At 41.7% G+C, this 20,441-nt stretch overlaps 1 protein-coding gene and 1 long non-coding RNA gene across 2 annotated transcripts in view; both read right to left on the bottom strand.

The window, feature by feature from the left end:
• LOC141373834 (uncharacterized) overlaps positions 1-20,441 on the bottom strand; it is a 124,853-nt gene that overhangs the window by 29,556 nt on the left and 74,856 nt on the right. The window lies entirely within an intron of this gene.
• On the bottom strand, positions 15,206-19,639 carry CCDC71L (coiled-coil domain containing 71 like). The gene has a single exon (XM_025872658.2). The coding sequence runs from the start codon at positions 19,338-19,340 to the stop codon at positions 18,648-18,650; it is 693 nt and encodes a 230-aa protein (XP_025728443.1). The 5' UTR covers positions 19,341-19,639; the 3' UTR covers positions 15,206-18,647.

Raw genomic sequence — 20,441 nt, 5'->3', positions numbered from 1 at the left:
GAACCCTATTTTGCTAAAATCCTCACAGTGGGTTGGTACTTTTGCTGACTGTGAACTCAGCTTCCAACCCTTCACTCTCTGTACTCACCCCATCCCGCCTTGCTCTCTGCTCCGCGTGGACTGGAATAATTCATTTGACTGTGCATTGCAGGTTTTTCCTGCCTGTGAAATGAATTAAAAAATCACACCAATAAATACAGAAAAACAAAATGGTGGTTGCCAGAGGGGAGGGAGATAGGAGGATGGGCAAAAATGGGTGAAGGGGAGTGGGAGGCACAGGCTTCCAGTCATGGCATGAGTAAGTCATGAGGACGAGAGGTACCGCACAGGGAATATAATCAATGGTATTGTAATAGCATTGTGTGGTGACAGATCATAGCTCTGCTTGTGGTGAGCAGAACATCATGTATAGAGTTGTCAAATCACTATGTTGTATAGCTAAAACTAGTATAATTTATAGTGTGTCAACTATATTAAAAAAAATCACACCCATGAGGGTGCCATTCCAGACCATCTTTAATATTCCATTACATCTTCCAGAATTCGGAGACCAAAGCCAACTTCTAAAATCAAAGGAACATATTTAGAAGGATTTTTTTTAAACAATGTACATCAAGTTCTAGTTCTGATTTTATTATTTTTTAATTATTATTATTATTAGGACCTCTTTTTATTTTTAAGGAAAATGCCCCATGATTTGAATCATTTGAAAATGGTTTGAATACAAGAAATGGGCAGAAGACATGAACAGACATTTCTGCAAAGAAGACATCCAAATGGCCAACAGATACATGAAAAAGTGCTCAACATCGCTCGGCATCAGGGAAATCCAAATCAAAACCTCAATGAGACACCACCTCACACCACTCAGAATGGCTAAAATTAACAAGTCAGGAAACGAGAGATGTTGGCGGGGATGCGGAGAAAGGGGAACCCTCCTACACTGTTGGTGGGAATGCAAGCTGGTGCAACCCCTCTGGAAAACAGTATGGAGGTTCCTCAAACAGTTGAAAATAGAGCTACTGTACGATCCAGCAATTGCACTACTGGGTATTTACCCCAAAGATACAAATGTAGGGATCCGAAGGGGTACGTGCACCCCAATGTTTATAGCAGCAATGTCCACAATAGCCAAACTGTGGAAAGAGCCAAGATGTCCATCAACAGATGAATGGATAAAGAAGATGTGGTATATATAATGGAATACTATGCAGCCATCAAAAAATGAAATCTTGCCATTTGCAATGACATGGGTGGAACTAGAGGGTATTATGCTAAGCAAAATAAGTCAATCAGAGAAAGACAAGTATTATACGATTTCACTGATATGAGGAATTTGAGAAACAAGACAGAGGATTATAGGGGAAGGGACGGACAAATAAAACAAGACAAACCCAGAGAGGGGGACAAACCGTAAGAGACTCTTAATCTCAGGAAACAAGCTGAGGGTTGCTGGAGTGGTGGGGCTGGGAGGGATGGGGTGGCTGGGTGATGGACATTGGGGAGGGTATGTACTATGGGTGAGCACTGTGAATTGTGTAAGACTGAAGAATCACAGACCTATACCCATGAAACAAATAATACATTATATGTTAATTAAAAAAAAAAGAAGATGTGGTGTACAGATAGCCTATGGAATAGTATTCAGCCACGACAAAGCGGGAAACCCTGCCATTTGTGATAACGTGGATGGACCTTGAGAGCATTATGCTAAGTGAAATAAGCCAGACAGAGGAAGACAAATACAGCATGGTATCACATATATGTGCAATTACCAAAAAAGTTAAACTCATAGAAGCAAAGAGTAGAAAAGTGGCTGCCAGAGGCTGGGGAGTGAGGGAAAAGGGAAAGATTAGTAAAAGAGTACAAAATTTCAGCTATAAGATGAATACAGTGTGAGGATCTAATGTAAGACACGGTGACTATAGTTGATAACACTGTATTGTATAAGTGAAAGTTGCTAACAGAGTAGAACTTAAATAGTTTCACACACAAAAAAGAAAAGATAAATACGTGTGGGATGGATGTATTAATGAACTAGATGGGGGGATCTTTCACAATGTATATGAATATATCAAATCACCACGATGTACACCTTAAATATCTTACAATTTTATTTGTCAAATATCCCTCAATAAAATTGATATTTCAAAAAAAATGATTTGAATAGGCAATCAGAATAAATATGTCACACCCCCCTACTGTGATCCCCTTTCCTTCTCTCTCTCTCTCTCTCTCACACACACACACACACACACACACACACACACACACCCCTACTTCCCACAGACTGTCAGGAACCAATCAGGTTCCCCCTCCCCCTGGCCGTTGCCAGTACACAAAATCCACCAGCACTCAGGGCCAGACATCCTGACTAAGGCCAGCCCAGAACAAAATGGAAGGAAACAAGAAGCATCCCTCAAACCCACTCTCCTGCCGCTTCACTGTTGTGTCTGCTGCCAGGTCTCCCTGCCTCCCACCCAACTTTGCTGTCACAGCCCGTTCTATAACTACCTGAGAAACCTGCCTTGTGTTGGATTCCTGAAACAAAACACAATAAATGTCCAAAAAGGGCTAAGTCCTCTTAGGCAAATGAGTCGACAGAAAAAACACTAGCCCGAGAACGAGACTATGAGAATTCTCATTCCAGCTGTACTGCTTCCTGCTGAGGACAGACATGAGGCTCTCAGCTAACAGCAGTCTAGCTCCCCATTCAGAGGCCCTAGAGCCCAACTGCATTTGCTCCCAGGTTTGGGGACTCATCCAACAACTCTGTCTCTTAAGCCCCTTCTGGATTGTTTCGCTTTAAAGTATCTAGCTCCAGAGTTAACGAACTTCTGAAAAAAAGAATATATATATGCACCATTCACCAAGATAATAGACCCATCCAGTAGCCCGTTCACTATAATCATCCATATCCCCAAAGCACTGAATTCCACCCTGTACATAATTAGAGAGAAGAAGCAGGCAGACACCTGCCAAATGACGATGAAAAAGCAACAGAAGGTTATGGAGTGACCAGCCTGGTGGAGTAGCTGCAAGCACAGGACATAAGAATCGCCCCCCAGCACCACCGAAGCAGGCGTTTACCCCTAAAACAGATCCTGGCACAGAGAGGCCCTCAAGCAATTTTTGTTGAGTGGCTGCATAAAGCCATGGGTGAATAAATCAACTGAGAAGAAAGCACGCAAAGTCTGGCAGGGGAAAATCTACCTGTTCTATGGTGTTATAAAGAAAATAGGTGCTCTTAGCAATGCCACCCAGAGGGTCAACGTTATAGGGCGGAAGAATGAGCGGATTCTGTTGATGGTGTTTTCTCCCCTGATTGCAGGGGGTGGCAGATCCATCTTCCTGCTGTGAAGTGGATACCATGTAATGGGGACAAGAAGTTCTGACGCAAAGGGATACAAGTGGCAACCCCCCCTTCGCCAGAGTGCGAACTTCCATTCAAAGACCCTCTCGAGCGCCCCCTCGCCCTCTTTCACCTCCCTGCTTACTCCCACATACCCCATCCTTATTGCAGCACAGCCCTGGTTCCGCGTCCATTATTCCATTTCGTTTTGTTGTGTTTTTCAACTCTGTAGTTCATCTAAGTAAAACCTGTATTTCTCATGGTATACAGCATAAGTGTTCAGTATTTGTGACAGCAGTAGAACTTTTACGAAGGGGTTTAGGAGGCAGAAGGGAATTGGGATATACTCAGAAACTAGTCCATGTCCTCACCTGTAGCAGTCTACAGAGCTGATGTCCCCGTCATAAATCAGGAGAGGTGTCTGCAGTGGGGCATGCAGGTTTCCAGGACATAGAGGCTCTAGGATGGCCCCTGTGGGGTGGGGGAAGAAGGGTTTAAACAGCATATGATCCCACTGATTACATCTGTGGTCTGCTTTTTTCCTGGCCTAGAAGTAATTTGAGACAAATGTTATATTAATTAACCTTCTCTTCCACCTGCTAGGACAGCTAGAGCAGGAAACACATGCGATGGCTTAAGATGTAAGCCAGATTGCCCTGAGATCCTCAGCCAAACTAAATAATCTCATCCCAGGAGCACGGAATTCACACTTCTGGTCATTCATTCATAAAACGTACTCATTTCACAAATACTGCCCACCTATACTATGAGAAATACAACGGTGAACGAAACAGCATTCCTAAATTGGTTGTTTCTACCTTGGGAATTCATAGTCCTGTAGTATCCAGCCCTATATCATTCAGGGCACAATTAATTTATTTCACTTCTTCCAAAGATGTTTATAAAGATTAGCATAGGGAATGGCAAATGACAGATGCGGGTTCAAATCCTAGCTGTACTGCATTGATGTGATATTTGGCCAATTTCTTAACCTTTCTAAGCTTTAGTTTGTCTATTAAATAGGAATAATAATAACTATCTCATAGGACCGTTAGTTTTGCTTGAAAGAAAAACAAGGATAAAGTGCAGAGAACAGTACTTGGTGTACGGGAGGAACTAAATCAAAGTTAGTTTGTTCCTTCTGTCCTATGGATTTCTGATCATCTTGCGATCAGTTTGTACCGAGGGCAAGTCTTGTGCATCCCTGTGCCTTAGCTCACCCTTTTGTACTTACCACCGTCAGCGAATTTGACCTCATTCTCCCAAAGAAGTTTGATTCCAACGTGGCACTTTACATACTGCCGGTGTTCTTTGCTTTCAACACGTGCCAATATGAAAATTTTAGGTAAGCAAGCAGAGACTTTGTAAAGGTTTTTACCTTACTACTAATAAAGGTTGGCACTTACTGACTTGAAGCTCACCAAGTTCCAGGCACGATTGTAAGTGCTTTGCCTGTGTTACCTCACTGAATTCACGTAAGAGGTAGGTGCTGTGTTGTGCCTATTTTTACAGCTGAGGAAACTGAATAGCTTGGCCAGAGGTCTGCCGCTAGTCAGAGAGTAAGGTAGGATTTTAAAACCTAGGCAGCCTGACTCCCGGGGTCCACCCTCTTAATCACTGTACTATATTGCTTCTTGCTAAGGGACCCGAGGATAGTGATTATTAAGTGTTATTGGGTGGCAAGTAACGTGGTAAGAGGTGGCAAGGTTTTCAGCCAGTTCATTTGATCACAAAATGCTAAGAATTAATCAAAAGTTTATTATACAGGTGTTTGTAAAAAGAGAGAGAGAGAATCTCCATTACATATGGCTCTGTTACACATAAAACAGAAGTTACATCAATGGTTCTGTAAAATTTGGAAACCTATGTTCTGGGTTTGTCTAAACTCCATAAACTCGTTGCCCTCATTCGGTATCTACCAGGTCCTCGGCACATGGGTGGCACCGCTGTGATGATGCACAGATGAGAGAGATGAGTCCTGCCAATGAGGAACACCTGGTCTAGGAGGGGCACAAGAGCTACCTGACGGGGTTAATTACAACATAATTGGCGTGAAGAAGTATTGTGGACACACAAAGGTGAAGTGAGTTTCCCCCAAGACCGTTTACTTAACAAGACAAAGCAACAAGTCCTCTTGGAGTTCTGGAGGCTTCCTTCGTGTGGGTTCTCATGAGTGTATTTTTCACTAGTTCCACAACAGTGGAGAACTGACCCCTGCTGAGCCAAGCTCTTCCGAGACAGAACCTTACTCTGCTCAGCTGGCCTCAAGTAAACCTAAGTATTCTGCACTTCTGCAGTCTCCCTCTCCCACCATCCAACCTCCAGCCCTCTCCATGCCTAGATTTCTAGAAAAACCAACATATAAGGTCAAATCAGACAGTTCTTTCCAGAGACAGTGTCTCCATCATGTTATGGATTATTTCAATGGAATCCTGCCCAAGGGCTGGACAAGGAACTCCAAGATATAAATGCAAAGTCTCCTCAAATGCTGGGTCTTATGAGAAGTTAAATTCACTGGGCTTGGGTTAGCAATAGTCAATGTTATTCCCAATCTCAGAGCTGGTTTTGTACAAAGGATGGAGAGAAGACGAATTAATACATAAAAGACTTTTTAAACAGCTCAGCTTTATAATGGCAGGAAGAAAATATAGGGGGAAAATGTCTTTCCATTTCATGTTAAAAGCCGAAGAAAAAAACTTCTTCAGCTTTGAAGAACAAAGGAATAATAGAAGTACACAAAGCAATCTTTAAAGATAAGTTTTATAATATTAGCAGCAACTTTTTAGTACAAAATTTACAGATTATGGTATTTCTCATAACTCCTTGCTGCCCTAGGGAAAAAATACTTAATTGCCTAATTTTTATCTGAGTTCATGGCTATCTTTCCTTTTATTTTTTTAAAGCACAGCTTATTTTAATTAATCACATAAAAAGTTTATCTTTTTTGATGACAGAAATCTGATTTATACCCCTGACCTTCTTGTTCCCTTGTTCCCTCCTGGCAGTACCTAGCATGCTGCCTTGCTTATGTGCCAAAAAAAACCAAAACAAACAAACAAACAAAAAAAATTGGTTTACTTATTCACCTTCCATAGAGAGAAACAACTCCTACCAGAGATAATAAGATATTTGGATATTGAACATGTCAGCACTCTTAAATGTTCATATTCAATTTGAGGAAAAGTTTATTTGACAAGTTTGGTCAAATGCCTAACGGAGCAATGCAAAGGAAGTAAAGAAAGCTCTGGGGAAAACAGCAGTGAAAGGTAATGAAAAATTGGAGAGCAGGATCCAGATCTCAAAAAAGCTTGAAAGTGATACTCACAAAGACCTTACAGAGTTTTGCTAACCAGTTTAAAAACAGTGCCTTGAAAATCCAAAGAGCTAAAGCTTTCTAAAGGCAGTGTTTCTTAAAGTATGGTCTGATACCTCTCGCCCCTCCACAGAACTATGGAGTGCTTATAGGTACAGATTCCAACGTCCCACCCCTACATTTTTAGGTAATGCACCATTTTGGGGTAAGATACCCAAAACCAGTACCAGCATTCTCATCTGCAAAGGACACACAAGCCCCATTTTCTTTATCATAAAGTTTAGGTTAGTTTGGTAAATGGATGAAGATGACAAAAATATATCAGTCATCAGGGAGAAGTGAAGCCTTGAAGTGCTTGAAACTTATATTGCCCCTTTCTAAGGCAGGGCACAGTTACTGCTCGATGACCCCCAAACCAGGTGCTTCTGTCAGAACTATCCCTGCTACTCAGGCCACAGCCAACCATAAAGATTATCCAGAGAAATGATCTGTATCTGTATCTGCTAGAGACTCACTGGAGACTCACAGCAGATTCTCACAGCTGATGCGGCTTGGAGGGAGACAAATAGAGAAAAGTAGACAAACCCAAGTGGCCAAGAACTGCTTGGAGCCCACCCTAACTGCTACCATGACCACATCTGAAGTTTCCAGAGCTGGTGCTAGACCCAGGACCACTATCATTCTGTAATGATATTACAGTGCTTCTATGATGGTAAGAATTAAATACAATGAAACTTGTTAACTTAGCATACATTAGAAAACATCAAGAAGACAAAGTAAAATCCTTTGTCTTTACTTTAATTGATAATTATTAATAGATATAAAAGTTACAGTGCCTCCTGGGAGGCAAGGTTCTCGTCAACAGCTACAAAGCCAATACACCCACAGGAACACCTTCTGAGGGTCCGTTCTGAAAGTATACTGGACAGCATAGATCTTTAATGTGATTTGAAAAGTCTGGCCTGGTTTCTCCACGACCCACAAGTATTAGATTCTAGAATTCTTCTAAGTTTCCTTGATGCATTGATAAGCAAAGGAAACCTTGGTGGGATTTTGGTGAAGCCATGTGCCCTTAGAAATATTACAGCTAATTTTTGACTTGGAGAAGAAGAAAAGGAATGACTTCCAAAAGATATTAATCATTCCACCTCATCAATTAGCTGTGAGCCTGAAATGCTCATACATGTAATGTACCTGGAAGAGGGCAAGTGGCAAATGACCAGTAAATATTGGTATTATTAGTATTAATGATTGCTAACATTTTCCCAATATTTTGTCATAGGTCATAATGAAATTGGCAGCTCTGCCATTCCCTGCAGCTTATTGAAGATGACATTACTGCCTTAATGTAGTGCAGCCCACAGACTGTTTTGTAAGTAAAACGTTCTCAGTTTAAGCCACTGGTGGCAGCTTTCTGTGACTTGCAACTGAATGCATCCCTAATGATACTACTTGCATTTTAGTCAGTACCATTGAAATATAGCCTTAGATTTCATTAGCACAAATAACATCAATGAGATAACCCTGACCGAAGGTGAAATTATTAACAACAAAACTGAACATATGACATTTGAAAAAAGATGCCAGATAAGTTTCCTAAATGAAGTAGAGTCTTGGAGAAACCCAGTATTCTGTGACATAAGCATACCCTCACAGAGTAAACCATAGGGCCTATGGTTTTCTTTGTTACTACATAACTGGAAGGTTAGGAGTATTATTCCTCATCGGTCTTAGCTTCCGGAAGCACAAGGCACAGAAGGGTTTACTTAAAAGAATCTCAGAGAGTAAAATTAATGGGGGCTTTAGACCCACAAACCCCTACAATCAGTAAGTACACAGACAACCATGCGGCTGCAGACACAGACTACCTTTCATGAGAAAGAAGGAATGACTCAGAGGATGAAAGCAAGGGCCCAGCAGGAGCTACAGCCATGGAAAATTATTCCCAGGCCTTGAGTCCCAGTGAAGGGACTGCCTATCTGTGCCAGCTGAATTTCAGAATTGCTATGGACCAGTGACTCATGAGAACCTCCTACTTCCCTCCTTTTTGAACAGTAGTGTCTATTCTGCTTATCCTGTGCCTGTCCCACCATTAAGTGTTGGTTGTATCCTTAATTCATAGGTCTTCAGATGGAGAGAAAGTGTAGTCAAGGACCTACATGTATGAAACTGTGTCCCAGGAGCCTCATCCACACCTGGACCTAATTTAGATGACAACATTCTGGACTTTGAGCTGATGTTATAAAGGGTTGAGGCCTTAAGAGGGGGGATTTTTGGGGTAGGGTGAAGATATTTTGCATGTAGGATGAGAGTAAATAATTTGAGGCCAGAGGGCAGACTGTGTCAGTCTAAAATATGTCCATAAATTCTCTTTTAAGCCCTTCAAAAGGTAGACATTCAGTCCATTTGCCTTGAGTGTAGGCTGGACTTAGTGACTGATTTTGAAAAAAATAGGAGTAGGTGAAAGTGACAGGACAAGTCAGAAACACTATAAAGAGTAGATGTGGTAGTTCCAATGGTGTTATAGTCTGGGGCCATTTGGGAAGGGGCAACTAGCCATTACAACCTAGAATTCTAAACCTATCCAGATTGTCAATTAAATGTGAGAACAGAATAAAGATATTTTCAGACATGCAAAGCCTCAGAACATTTAACTCTATTGATTACTTTTTAGGAAGTTATCTGACAATGTACTCCTACAAAACAAGGGGAAGAGAAAAAAAGAAAAATATAATTAATAATAGCTAACATTAACTGAGTGCTTATTTTTGTGCCAGCCACTCTTCTGAGTGCTTTTCAAGCATTATTGCATTTAACCATACAACAATTCTATGAAGAATATTCTCTCACTATTATTATCTTATAGATGAGAAAACTGTGTTATAAAGAAGCCAAATAACTTATCTAAGGTCACACAGTTGGTAAGTGGTAGAACTAAGGTCTAACCCCAGGCAGTCTGGCTCAAGAGCTCAGGCCCTTCAACACTCATTACCTTCTGAGAGACTTATGTTACCATGAAACTATGGAGCCAAATTGGGACAGCAGCAAAGGAAAACCCAGAATGAAAGCTATGAAGCAGACCTACTGAGTCACCAGGCTAACCTGGGGCAAGAGGTGAGAAGGATCCAATAAGACAACTCAAAGGGGGAAATGAGATGTCTTCATACATGGCATGATTTGAGAACACTGGAAGAGTGTAAGAAAACAAAGAGATGCAATCAGGAAATTAAGGAAAACCAAAAAATATCCATAAGATGGTCTTAGTCTGAATGAGCCAACCAAAATATGGCATGGTTTAAAGAATTGATGGAGCACAAAGACAAAGAATCCATTTCACCCTGTTGCTAGAGCTGTCCTCATTCAAGAGATCCAAGGGTTGCAAGGAAGGATCAGTAATTCTAAGATTTGAATACTATTTACATAATCACAATAATGTAAACCATTTATTGGTTTTCAAGTTTTAGAATCAACCTATGAACAATCTAAAAGAGACTTAATTGCAAGGCAGAATAACAATGTTAACAACCATGACAAATGAAGTCCAAAGCTGGGGCACCTGGGAGGCTCAGCTGGTTAAGAGTCTGCCTTCGGCTAAGGTCATGATCCCAGAGTCCTGGGATGGAGCCCTGTGTTGGGGGGGGGGGGGTCCCTGCTCAGCAGGGAGTCTGCTTCTCCCTCTCCCTTTGTGCTCTCTCTCTCACTCTCTCTCTCAAGTAAATAAATAAAATCTTACAAAAAAAAAAGAAAGAAAGAAAGAAAGAAAGTCCAAAGCTGATGGAGGTGGGAGAGAAAGAGAGTGCCAAAAGGATAAGGAAAACATTTATCTTGTAGGGAGTGAAAACTGATAGAACAAGTGAAAAACATAAACATGTAGGGAGTGAAAACTGATTGAACAAGTAAAAGAAATTTAAGTATCTAGTTTAAAATTACATCTTGTGACGGTTAATTTCATGTTTCAATGTGACTGAGCCACATGGTGCCCAGATATTTGGTTAAACATTATTTCTAGTGAGTCCATGAGAATGTTTCTGGGTACAATTAACCATTGACTCATTAGACTAAGCAAAACAGATTGCCCTCCCAAATACTGGTGGGCCTCATCTAATCTACTGAAGACCTGAATAGAACAAAAGGCTGAGTAAGAAAGAACCCACTCTCTCTGTCTTCAAGCTGGGACATTGGTCTTTTCCTGCCTTCAGACAGACTTGGACTAGAACATACATCATAAGCTCTCCTGATTCAGGGGCTTTTGGACTCAGACTGGAACTACACAATTGGCTCTCCTGGGTCAGCCCCTCTCAGCCTCTATGATCATGTGAGCCAATTCATATTGATCCTGATTCTCTGGAGCACCCTAACTAACACACATATGGAACTTCATCCATTCTGACTGTTTGCCTGCAGATCCAGTTCCTGCACTTCTGCAAACTCTATTTCCTAGGTTCCTTGCCAACTGGCTTCCAGAGTGGTTTGACCAATGGAAGCTTGACTGGAGACAGGGAGGAAGGTAAAAGTTCAGATATTTCCCTCTGTCTCATTTCACTTTCTAGCAGGGATTTTATCTCCTCAGAGGTTCTAGCTCCTTTCCAAGCAGGCTCTTCTCCTATATTCCCAACTCCTACCAGGCAAGGTTCTGTGTTTCTGCAGCCCTGGGGGTGGAAACAGCTTTCTGATGATACTAATTCCTGATTGCTTCACCATCCTTTGTTTGGCTTCTGGAATGTCCCATCACATGCATAACTGTTTAAAATACCTATAGTGACTCATTTTCTGGCTGGACCCTGATTGAAACAGTAAAAGAAGACAGGAATTCAGTAATATAAGTATATCAGACGGTGAGGAGAGAGAAGAAAGGTGTTGTGACTGAACTATATATCGTCTTCATAGAGGAAGTCAGTAGACGGTGCCTAAAATTGATAAATCATAAACAGCAGTAAGTATATTATTTAGAATTATAAAGATAACAAAAGAATAAAAACCTGAAACTGTTAAAAGTGTTGCCTCAAATTATGGAGACAGTAAAGAGACCTGTGGTTGCCAGAGACTGGGGCGGGGGGTTGGGGGCGGGCAGGGGAGAGAGAGATGAACAGATGAAGCATTAGCGAATTTTTATGGCAGTGAAACTATTCTGTATGATAGTGAAATGCTTAGAAACATGACATTATACATTTGTCAAAACTCACAAAACTGCACAACACGAAGCATGAACTCTAAGATAAACTATGCACTTCAGTGAATAATAGTCTTAATATTGGCTCAATTGTAACAAATGCACTACACTAATTCAAGATGTTTATAATAAGGGAAAATATGTGTTGGGGGGCAAGAGGGAGAACAGGGGAACTCTCTGTACTTTCCAGTCAATTTTTCTGTAAACCTAAAACTTTTAAAAACTAAAATCCCTTAATGAAAGGAAGGAAGGAAGGGAGGGAGGGAGGGAGGGAGGAGGAGGAAGGGGAGGAGGGAGGGAAGGAGAGAGGAAGGGAGATATCTAAAAGCCATGGAGGAAACTCAAATGCATATTACTAAGGGAAGGAAGCCCATCTGAAAAAGCTACATGCTTTATGACTCCAACTATAATGACATTCTGAAAAAAGCAAAACTATGGAGACAGTTAAAGAGACTAGTGATTGTCAGGGTTTAGGGGGAGAGAGGAAGTGGTGAATACGTGGAGCCCAGTGCATTTTTAGGGTGGTGTAACTATTCTGAATAACACTGTAATGTTAGATACGTGACATTATGTATTTGTCAAAACTTACAAAACTATACAACACAAAGAGTAAATCCTAACATTAATGATAATGTGCCAATAATGGCTCATCCGTCAGTTATAATAAAGGAACCCACATTGATGCAAGGTATTAGTAATTGTAGAAACCCATGGGGGTGGGGAGACTACTTTCTGCACAATTGATCTTTAAACCTAAAACTGTCCTTAAAAAAAAAAAAATCGCCTGTTTAAAAAAAGCCTGAGTTTTTTTTTAAAAAAGTGTTGCCTCTAGGTAAGAGGTGTTTGTGGGTGAAACAGAGCCTTTTTTTTTTTTTGCAGTCCTTATGTGCAATTTAAGGTGTGTTTTTCTTTGTTGGTTTTTTTTTTTTACATTTGTATATATTACACAGATTGAAATGTTTTAATTAAAAAAAAAAATCTGTTTACCTGCCAGGATAGCTAAAATGAAAAAAACCAAAGACAGCAAGTGTCACAAGGCTATGAAGTATCCAGAATTCTCAGGCACTGCTATAGACGTTCATGTAAATTGGTATAACCACTTTGGAAAACTGTTTGGCAGTATCTTACCAAAGCTGATCATTTGCATAACATGTGACCCAGCAAATTCACTCGTAGATCAATACTATTTTAAAGAAATGTTCACCAAAGGACATGTTCTATGATGTTCACTGAAGCTTTATTCATAATTGCCCTAAACCAGAATCTACCTAAATGCCCATCAAGAGTTACAGAATAATTGTTATCCTCAAGGGGAGACAGATAGTGACTGAAAGAGGCATGAGGGGGAAGTCCCCTGGAGTACTGGTAATGCTCTGGGTTTTTTAAATGAGTGCTGGTTCTACAAGTATATTGAATTTGTGCAATTTCATCAAGCCATGCTTATAATACTTTTAATATATGTATTTTATATGTATACCATGTTTCAATAATTTCATTAACCTGAGAATGTAGACCCCTAAGTCACACCCTTTTTTCTCTATTATTTAAAGAATATATACTTGAAAAAATCCCAGGAGCGAGAAATATACATACATTTTACATAGTTAATTTCAGTAGTTGGCAGAATCTCAACCTTAATATTTCTATAAATACTTTCAAAAGCAAGAGAAGTCCGGTTTTGAGACCAGTAGAATACTTAATTGAACTTGCTGGGGAGCCATAATGATTGGTGTTGTTATGACTATTGCCTTCCAGTTGGGCTGTGGATATGTTCATCATGTTATAAATTACAGTTTAGGGTGACATTTTACTAAGACAAGTGAGTGCTGACAGTGAGAAGTCATTGCTCTTGTGAAATCCACAATCAGGCTCAGTTTTGGGCTTTTTACCACTGGATAACATCCATCTAGGGAAATTCTTTTTGTGTTAATTTCAGAAACTGCAACTTTGGCTTGCTCACCAAGTTAGAATATGTTGTTATTCTTTGTGCTGGGAGGAATCAGAGCTAAGTTACTAGCAATAGACCCAAAATCTAAAGATGAGTGTGTCAATGCTTCAAATGTGAGGATATTTTTTACTTTTGGTAATAACGTTCTGCTGTTTCAAACCTAACTATTGCACTCATTCATTTCCTTTAACACAGGAAGTACAAAGCTCACACAAATTGATTCTACGTTAGTTCTGTACACATACACTAACATCGTTTTTAAGCCTTACTGAGCTTACTCCAAGTGAAAATTTAGTGTTGAAATTTGGCAAGTTCTTGATCAGTTAACTTTAATCTATTACTTTTATAAACTCTCAGATAGTTTAATATACATAACAGGGTATTTCGAAGATCTTTCAGAAATATGATAAAAGGGCCTAACATTTTTAAGAAGGCCTGGAAAACCTCCAACAGTGAAAACTACCTAATAACAACTCAATTCAACCTCCTGCTGTCCCTGTCTTCCATTTAATTCACCCACAAATTACCGTCTCAGAATTTGTCTTTTGGGTTTCCCAGACCACACTCTACTTTCAGGATGCTAAAATCCCAAAGGACCACTCAGCCTATACACACACACACACACACACACACACACACACACACACATTTATTCTCAGCACACATGCCTCCAATTAATAGCATTTATTAAGCATTTCCAATGTGTTCACCCATTAATATTCTTTTTAATCCTTTCAATAACCCAGTGGTTTCCTTTACTAACCACATTTGATACTTGAGGAAACTAAAGCACATAGCGTTTTTGTAATTTATCTAAAGTTCTAATGCTTGTAAGTGGTAAAGCTTTAATCCCGGCCCAGGCAATGTGAGCCACAGCCATTGCACCGCTGCCTCCAATTATCGGTAGGAACTCAGATACAGAGGCAAACTCAGGCCACGTAGTACTATGAATCCCGCCCTTGCTAAGCACTCCACTTCTACCCTCTAGACTGTAATGAAAGTTTTGGCTCTATATTGTGTAGAACAGCCTTTACAGCTGCTACTCATATAGAGGACGCCTATTTTCTTTCATAATATGAAAATACGTGAGCGTTAGACCTTTTATCACCACCACAGCGGGATCGGGGTCAGGACTCAATACTGAATTTTGATGCATTTTTAAAGTCCTTACTGATGGCAAAATGGGTAATGGCTTGGGTTTGGGCATGAAGCACTGTCCTGGAGATTCACTACATCGTCAGGGTTGATGTAACATTGACTCCCAAGATAGCATAAAATACGTTATCTCAGGACTTCCAGGATTCTGAAGTCCACAAAAGAAGTCAAAACTTATCACATCGTAAAAATGCTTTCCAATTCACATGCAAACATAAAATCCTGTTTCAAAAACTTTCAACATCATTAGAAAAACCAGACACTGTATATTCTCTAAAATTTATTTACAGTTAATAAATTAAAAAGAAAAGTACAACCAGATTGTAAATCTTAATCATATGCGCACATCAAACTGTCCAAGAAAACAAAACAATTCAGTTCCATTACAAGCAATTGCCTTCTAATGCACTTAAGACATAACAGTCTATCAAAAAATATTTTAAACACACCAATAAAGTAAATATTATGTATATATGTCCATTAAAAAACACCAATTTAAAGAGTGCTGTGGCAATCCTTAAAACAACAAAAAACTTTGAGTTCAAAATTGGTCAGATTTTTTGTATTCAAATATTTTTCACGTGTTTTTATTGAATAGTTTCCAGAAAAATAGTACTATTGTTTGCACATAGCAAATCAGTATGTGTCAGCCATCAGCTTAAATTACACTTGCCCAATCAGGTACTCAAACTTGGACAAAATAAATACACACCACAACAGTGACACTTTGCACTAACAATGAAGCTTGCCCTCAACAATCAGAACATTACTGGATTTGGTAAGGAAAAATAAGTTGCTGGTTGACAAGGAGGATAAAAATGACATCAGGAATTCAAAAGGTTATTTGAGGTGCCAATCACCATATTTAGGCACTCAAGATTCAATAAAAGCATAGCAAGGTGATAAACTTCCTCCTAGTTTCCCCCTTTACTTGTGCCATATGAGATATAAAGGTAAGTGAATGAATCAAGACCGTGGGATTTCTTTCAAAAAACTATATACAAGCTAAGCTAGACTCTAGAAGACAGTTAAATGAATGCCTCACCATAAAGGCCACTGTGCCAAGTTCCTTTTCACATTCCGCCCAAAAGTATCCATAAAATACTTTCATTTTCCTATTATATACTCATCAACTATATTAGTTGTTTCTTCACATTTTATAAGTTGTAAAACAACTAACTTTAGCAAGGTTTTGCTAAAGAAAACTTGGCAAAAATAAAGATTTGTTTACATCTTATTTCACAAACTAGAAATGGCATGATTTTTCAACAGACCAGATAAATAACATACTGAATTTAGGATGGGCAATCAGATCCAAACTGAAATCAGATAGCCCAGATAATCCAAAGCATTTATGCAAGTTCAAGTGCACTAAAGTAACAAGGCATTCGAGGAAAAAAAGATTCTCAGTTAAAATAAATGCATGGTGTCAAGGGTTATGTTTCAATTTTGTGCTGAGCAAAGTTATCCTCCCAGCTACATCTAATTTGAAAATCCTCTGGGAAGCTATCTAGATAAGCTATATGTTGAAATTACATTCTAATATGGCCATTGGATTTATTTTTTAATTATTATAAAATTATATACAATAGTGAAGTGGTACAAATACATATTTTTCCCTCAGGTGCTAATCAGCTAAAAAAGTTAACAATTTGGGAAGAGGGGAAGAAAACCCTATGCATTTAAGTACAATTGGCAATGGAAGCTAGTAACAAAAAGAATATATATAAGCTTCCTATCACACAAATATAATTTAACACTCTCCATCTTCTAAGTAATTATTCACTTTTATTTACTCATGTGACAGTATTTGTAACAACACATTATCATTGAGTAGTGAATAAAAGAATATGAGGCTTACTGGGAAACTGGCATAAAGTCATATATTTATCTTTTTTTTTTTTTACAAAACAAGAACACTGAAATTAAAGTCACAAAACTCCTACTATGAACTATTAAACTCGAAAAAGTCATTTCAGAAAGCTATGCCATTTGAATTCTAAAAACACAAGAGTCAAAATCACAACTCTCATTATTCCCCTAAGAAGCTGCCAAGCAGAGAGAAACCTTAATATTGAAGATTTCATATGTCATGTTCCAGCCTGGTATGGATGGTTCCATGGCAGAATACTTAAATTTGAAATAATAGTGGTACAAAATCACTACTTGACCCTTTAGATATTGCAGTAAAATCTGGCTGCGGCACCACTGGCTAAAAACCATTAAGTCTTGCTGCCACCAATGACCAAAGGCACTTGGATAATCAAGAATTCCACACTGGGCCATGATATAAACACTATTATAAAAGTGTAAAAGAAGGGTCAGTACTCTGTGTGGCTCGCCTGTTCAATTCCTGTGGTCTTCGGCTGTCAAACAAAAGACCAATAACTGCAAACATAATTATGAATGGAAATAAGATAAAGGAACTCCTGGAGCAAAACAGTCAACTAATTGTCATGATGTTTTTAAGAGTGATGGACAGTGATCTGGACATTTCTTGTTATCCAACAACAAAAACGAAAACAAGGAAGGAGAATCCATTTTGCCCAAAGTTAACTTCGACCAGTTATTTGATACCAAGAAATGCCCCACCCCTCTAGTTCATTAATACTTCTGAGAATTCCAATGGGTATTCTGTTTGGCATTTTAATCACAGCATTTACTCATACTCATTTTGCCTATGCGATTTCCATTTTAAAATAAATTATCCTTGAAATATTCCCAGATCTGTATGTTAGACTAGTACAAGGAGGCCAAATCATTTCCAATGGGATTCCATCCATCTCTTTAACCAACACCAGTTCTTTATAATTCACTCATTTTTTTTTATCACAAGCCATGTGGTTTCAATGCACTTTAAATTTTATTCAATTAAAAAGAATTTAACAAGTCAACTTTTCCTAAACAAAACTTTATGAGTTTCTACCATTTCCTTTAGGAGCTCAGTAAATATAAACATTAAATTTCAATATAAAATCTTTAGAAACACCTCAAAAATGTTTAAACAGTTGTACTTTGCATCTCTTTGTTTGTAATCACTGAGCCCATGAAATTCAAAGCCATACAAATCCTTACACTATTAAAAGTCATAAGCTTGAATTTCTTAGAAAATATCCTTGGTCAAAGCTTTGGAATCCAGTTGAAATTCGGAAACGAGTGGGATTCAGAATACCCTGAGCACAAACTAGTGCAACACCTTTCAAAAAAACATATTCGACCTTTCCTCCAGAAAGAGGGGTGGCAGTCAAAAAAGAAAAAAGGGGGGTGCAAGGAGGTGGATGAACAGCAAGTAAATTCTAGCTTTAATTACACAAGCACGAAACCAAATTCCTTTGGAAAAAGAATGACTTCGGAGGACTTCCAGACCAGTGAGGTAGAGAGTCCAAAAGGGGGGAAACGATCTGCCCCTATAGTCCTGGAGACGTCTCAATCTGGGGTTAGGAAGAAAGGGGACCTCCCTCGCGGGTCCAGCTGTCTCCTCCCTCCGCAAAGCCGGTGCTGGGAGGCAGCAGAGGGCACACCTGCCCCGGAGTCCCAGACGGCGGCGCCGCATCCCGAGGACGCGGGCCGGGAAAGACCATCCGGTGCTTCTTCGCCCGTAAAGTGCACTAGGGGACGCGGTCCAGGCCGGATCTGTAAACACTCGACTGTCACTTGTTCATCCCTCCAGGCTGAAGCCGTCCCGGGGCGGAGGGGCCGGGGCCGCGTCTCACGCCCGGGGCACCGGGAAGCGGCGAAGCCTCACCACGGGTTCCAGGTTCACTCGCAGGACTTGGCGCGCCCGGCGCCGCGCCGCCGCCAAGCTGCGCTCGCCCCACACGTCGCCGCCGACGCGGATGGTGGGGAAGGTGGTCAGCGTCGGGGTGGCCGCCCTCCAGATCTCCTCCAGGGTGCGGCCCCCGAAGCAGGGCCCGGGGGCCGCAGGCTTGGCGGGGCAGCTGTCCTCGGGGGCCGCCGCCGGCGGGGACGGCGGGGTCCCCCTCCGGCGGGCGGCGGCCGCCCGGGCTCCGCGGCGCCTCCTCCTGGCCGCCGGCCTGCGCGTCTGGCCGCGGGCGGCGGGGAGCGGCGGGGGGTCGGGGACCAGGGCCCGGCAGGAGGAGTAGCCGTAGACGTCCTTGCTGCGCAGGATGTGCGGGGAGAACTGGTGCTTGAGGCTGCAGAGGAAGCTCCAGAGCTCCGCGTCCGAGCTCATGAACTCCGTGCTGCGGGGCATGAACAGCTTGAAGGCGTCGCCCAGTGCCTTGGTGCTGTCGGCCAGCGACAGTTGCGACCGCGAGTACACCACCTTCTCCTCCCGCGCCTCCAGCTCGGCCCCTCCTCCGGCCCTAAAGCCGCCGCCCCGGGCCGCCGGGGCCGGGGCCGCCGGGGGCCGGCGCCGCCGCCTCTTCACGCTGCGCCGCATCGGAGGCCGCTCGGGGCCGCCCGCGCTCGCCGGGTTTCGCCGCCGCCGCCCCCGCCCGCGTCAGGCTCCGCGGCGGCGGCCGCTGCTGGCGCCTCCGGGCCGGCGCGTCTCTCGCTACTTTTCTCGCCTCGGCCGCCGCCCCTCCCCCTCCGAGGGCGGAAGACGCGGGTGAATATCCTGCCGCCCGGTACAAGATGGCGGCCGGCGCCCACCCCTGGGCTTTGTCATTGGACGGCGCCTGGCCCCCTGGTTTCTTTCTTCTCCTCTCTAGCCTCCTTTCGCCCTCTGCCTTTCTTTAAATGCGCCCGCCTCGGGCCCCTCCCACCACAGCCCCGACTCCACCCATTGGGTGCTCTCAGAAAAGGGGCGGGGACTAATGGGGGAGAGGCCAGTTCCTGGAAGATGGTGCTGGGGTGGGTGGTGGTGGTGGCCCTTGAACGCCAGTCAACAGTTGGGTGGTTATGTGGGGAGGATGCCATGTCTACAGTAAGAGGTAGACTTCAGCTCCACCTTGGGGAGAGTCCGTCTCAGAGTGATTGGGTGCATTTGTGGATGGAGCTGGGTGCATAACAAAGGGAGACCTGCCCAAAGGCTGTCCCTATCACAGCACGGGAATCTGGGGGTAAATCTAGACGGAATGGGCCTTTCACAGTTCCCTTCCAGACCTTCAAAGACCTCTTGGCATCTTCATCCAACTCTTCCCTCTTTTGGCCCTGATCCATCTCAGGCAACCAAAAATAATCCAGAGTCTTTCAGGTAATATGGGCAGCATTGGTGAGATTATCTCCTTCTAGACAATGGAACCCTCTTCATATTTAGGAGATACTCTGCTTATCGGGAAAGCAAAGCCTATTTGCTTGCTCAGGTTGATCAGAGACCGATTACAACAAAGCCATTCTCCTTAACGAAAATATCCATGTTTTCAAATATGTAGTTCTTCCTAAGTGACTGCACTTCACTTTTCATTTAGTTTCAATATGTTCATTTGCAGCACCATCTCTATCATTCAGAAGAGATGCAGCATCAATCAAAAAAGTTCTCTTGATAATAATACAGTGTTAAGAACACATTCCCTTCTGTGTTTGAGGGGAGGACTATGAA

This window comes from Callorhinus ursinus, unplaced genomic scaffold (assembly GCF_003265705.2).
Source record: "Callorhinus ursinus isolate GAN/ISIS: 27379988/994484 unplaced genomic scaffold, GSC_fseal_2.0 scaffold12, whole genome shotgun sequence".
Lineage (NCBI taxonomy): Eukaryota > Metazoa > Chordata > Mammalia > Carnivora > Otariidae > Callorhinus > Callorhinus ursinus.
The sequence above is the reverse complement of the archived record's forward strand: the minus strand, read 5'-3'. Positions and strand labels throughout refer to the sequence as shown.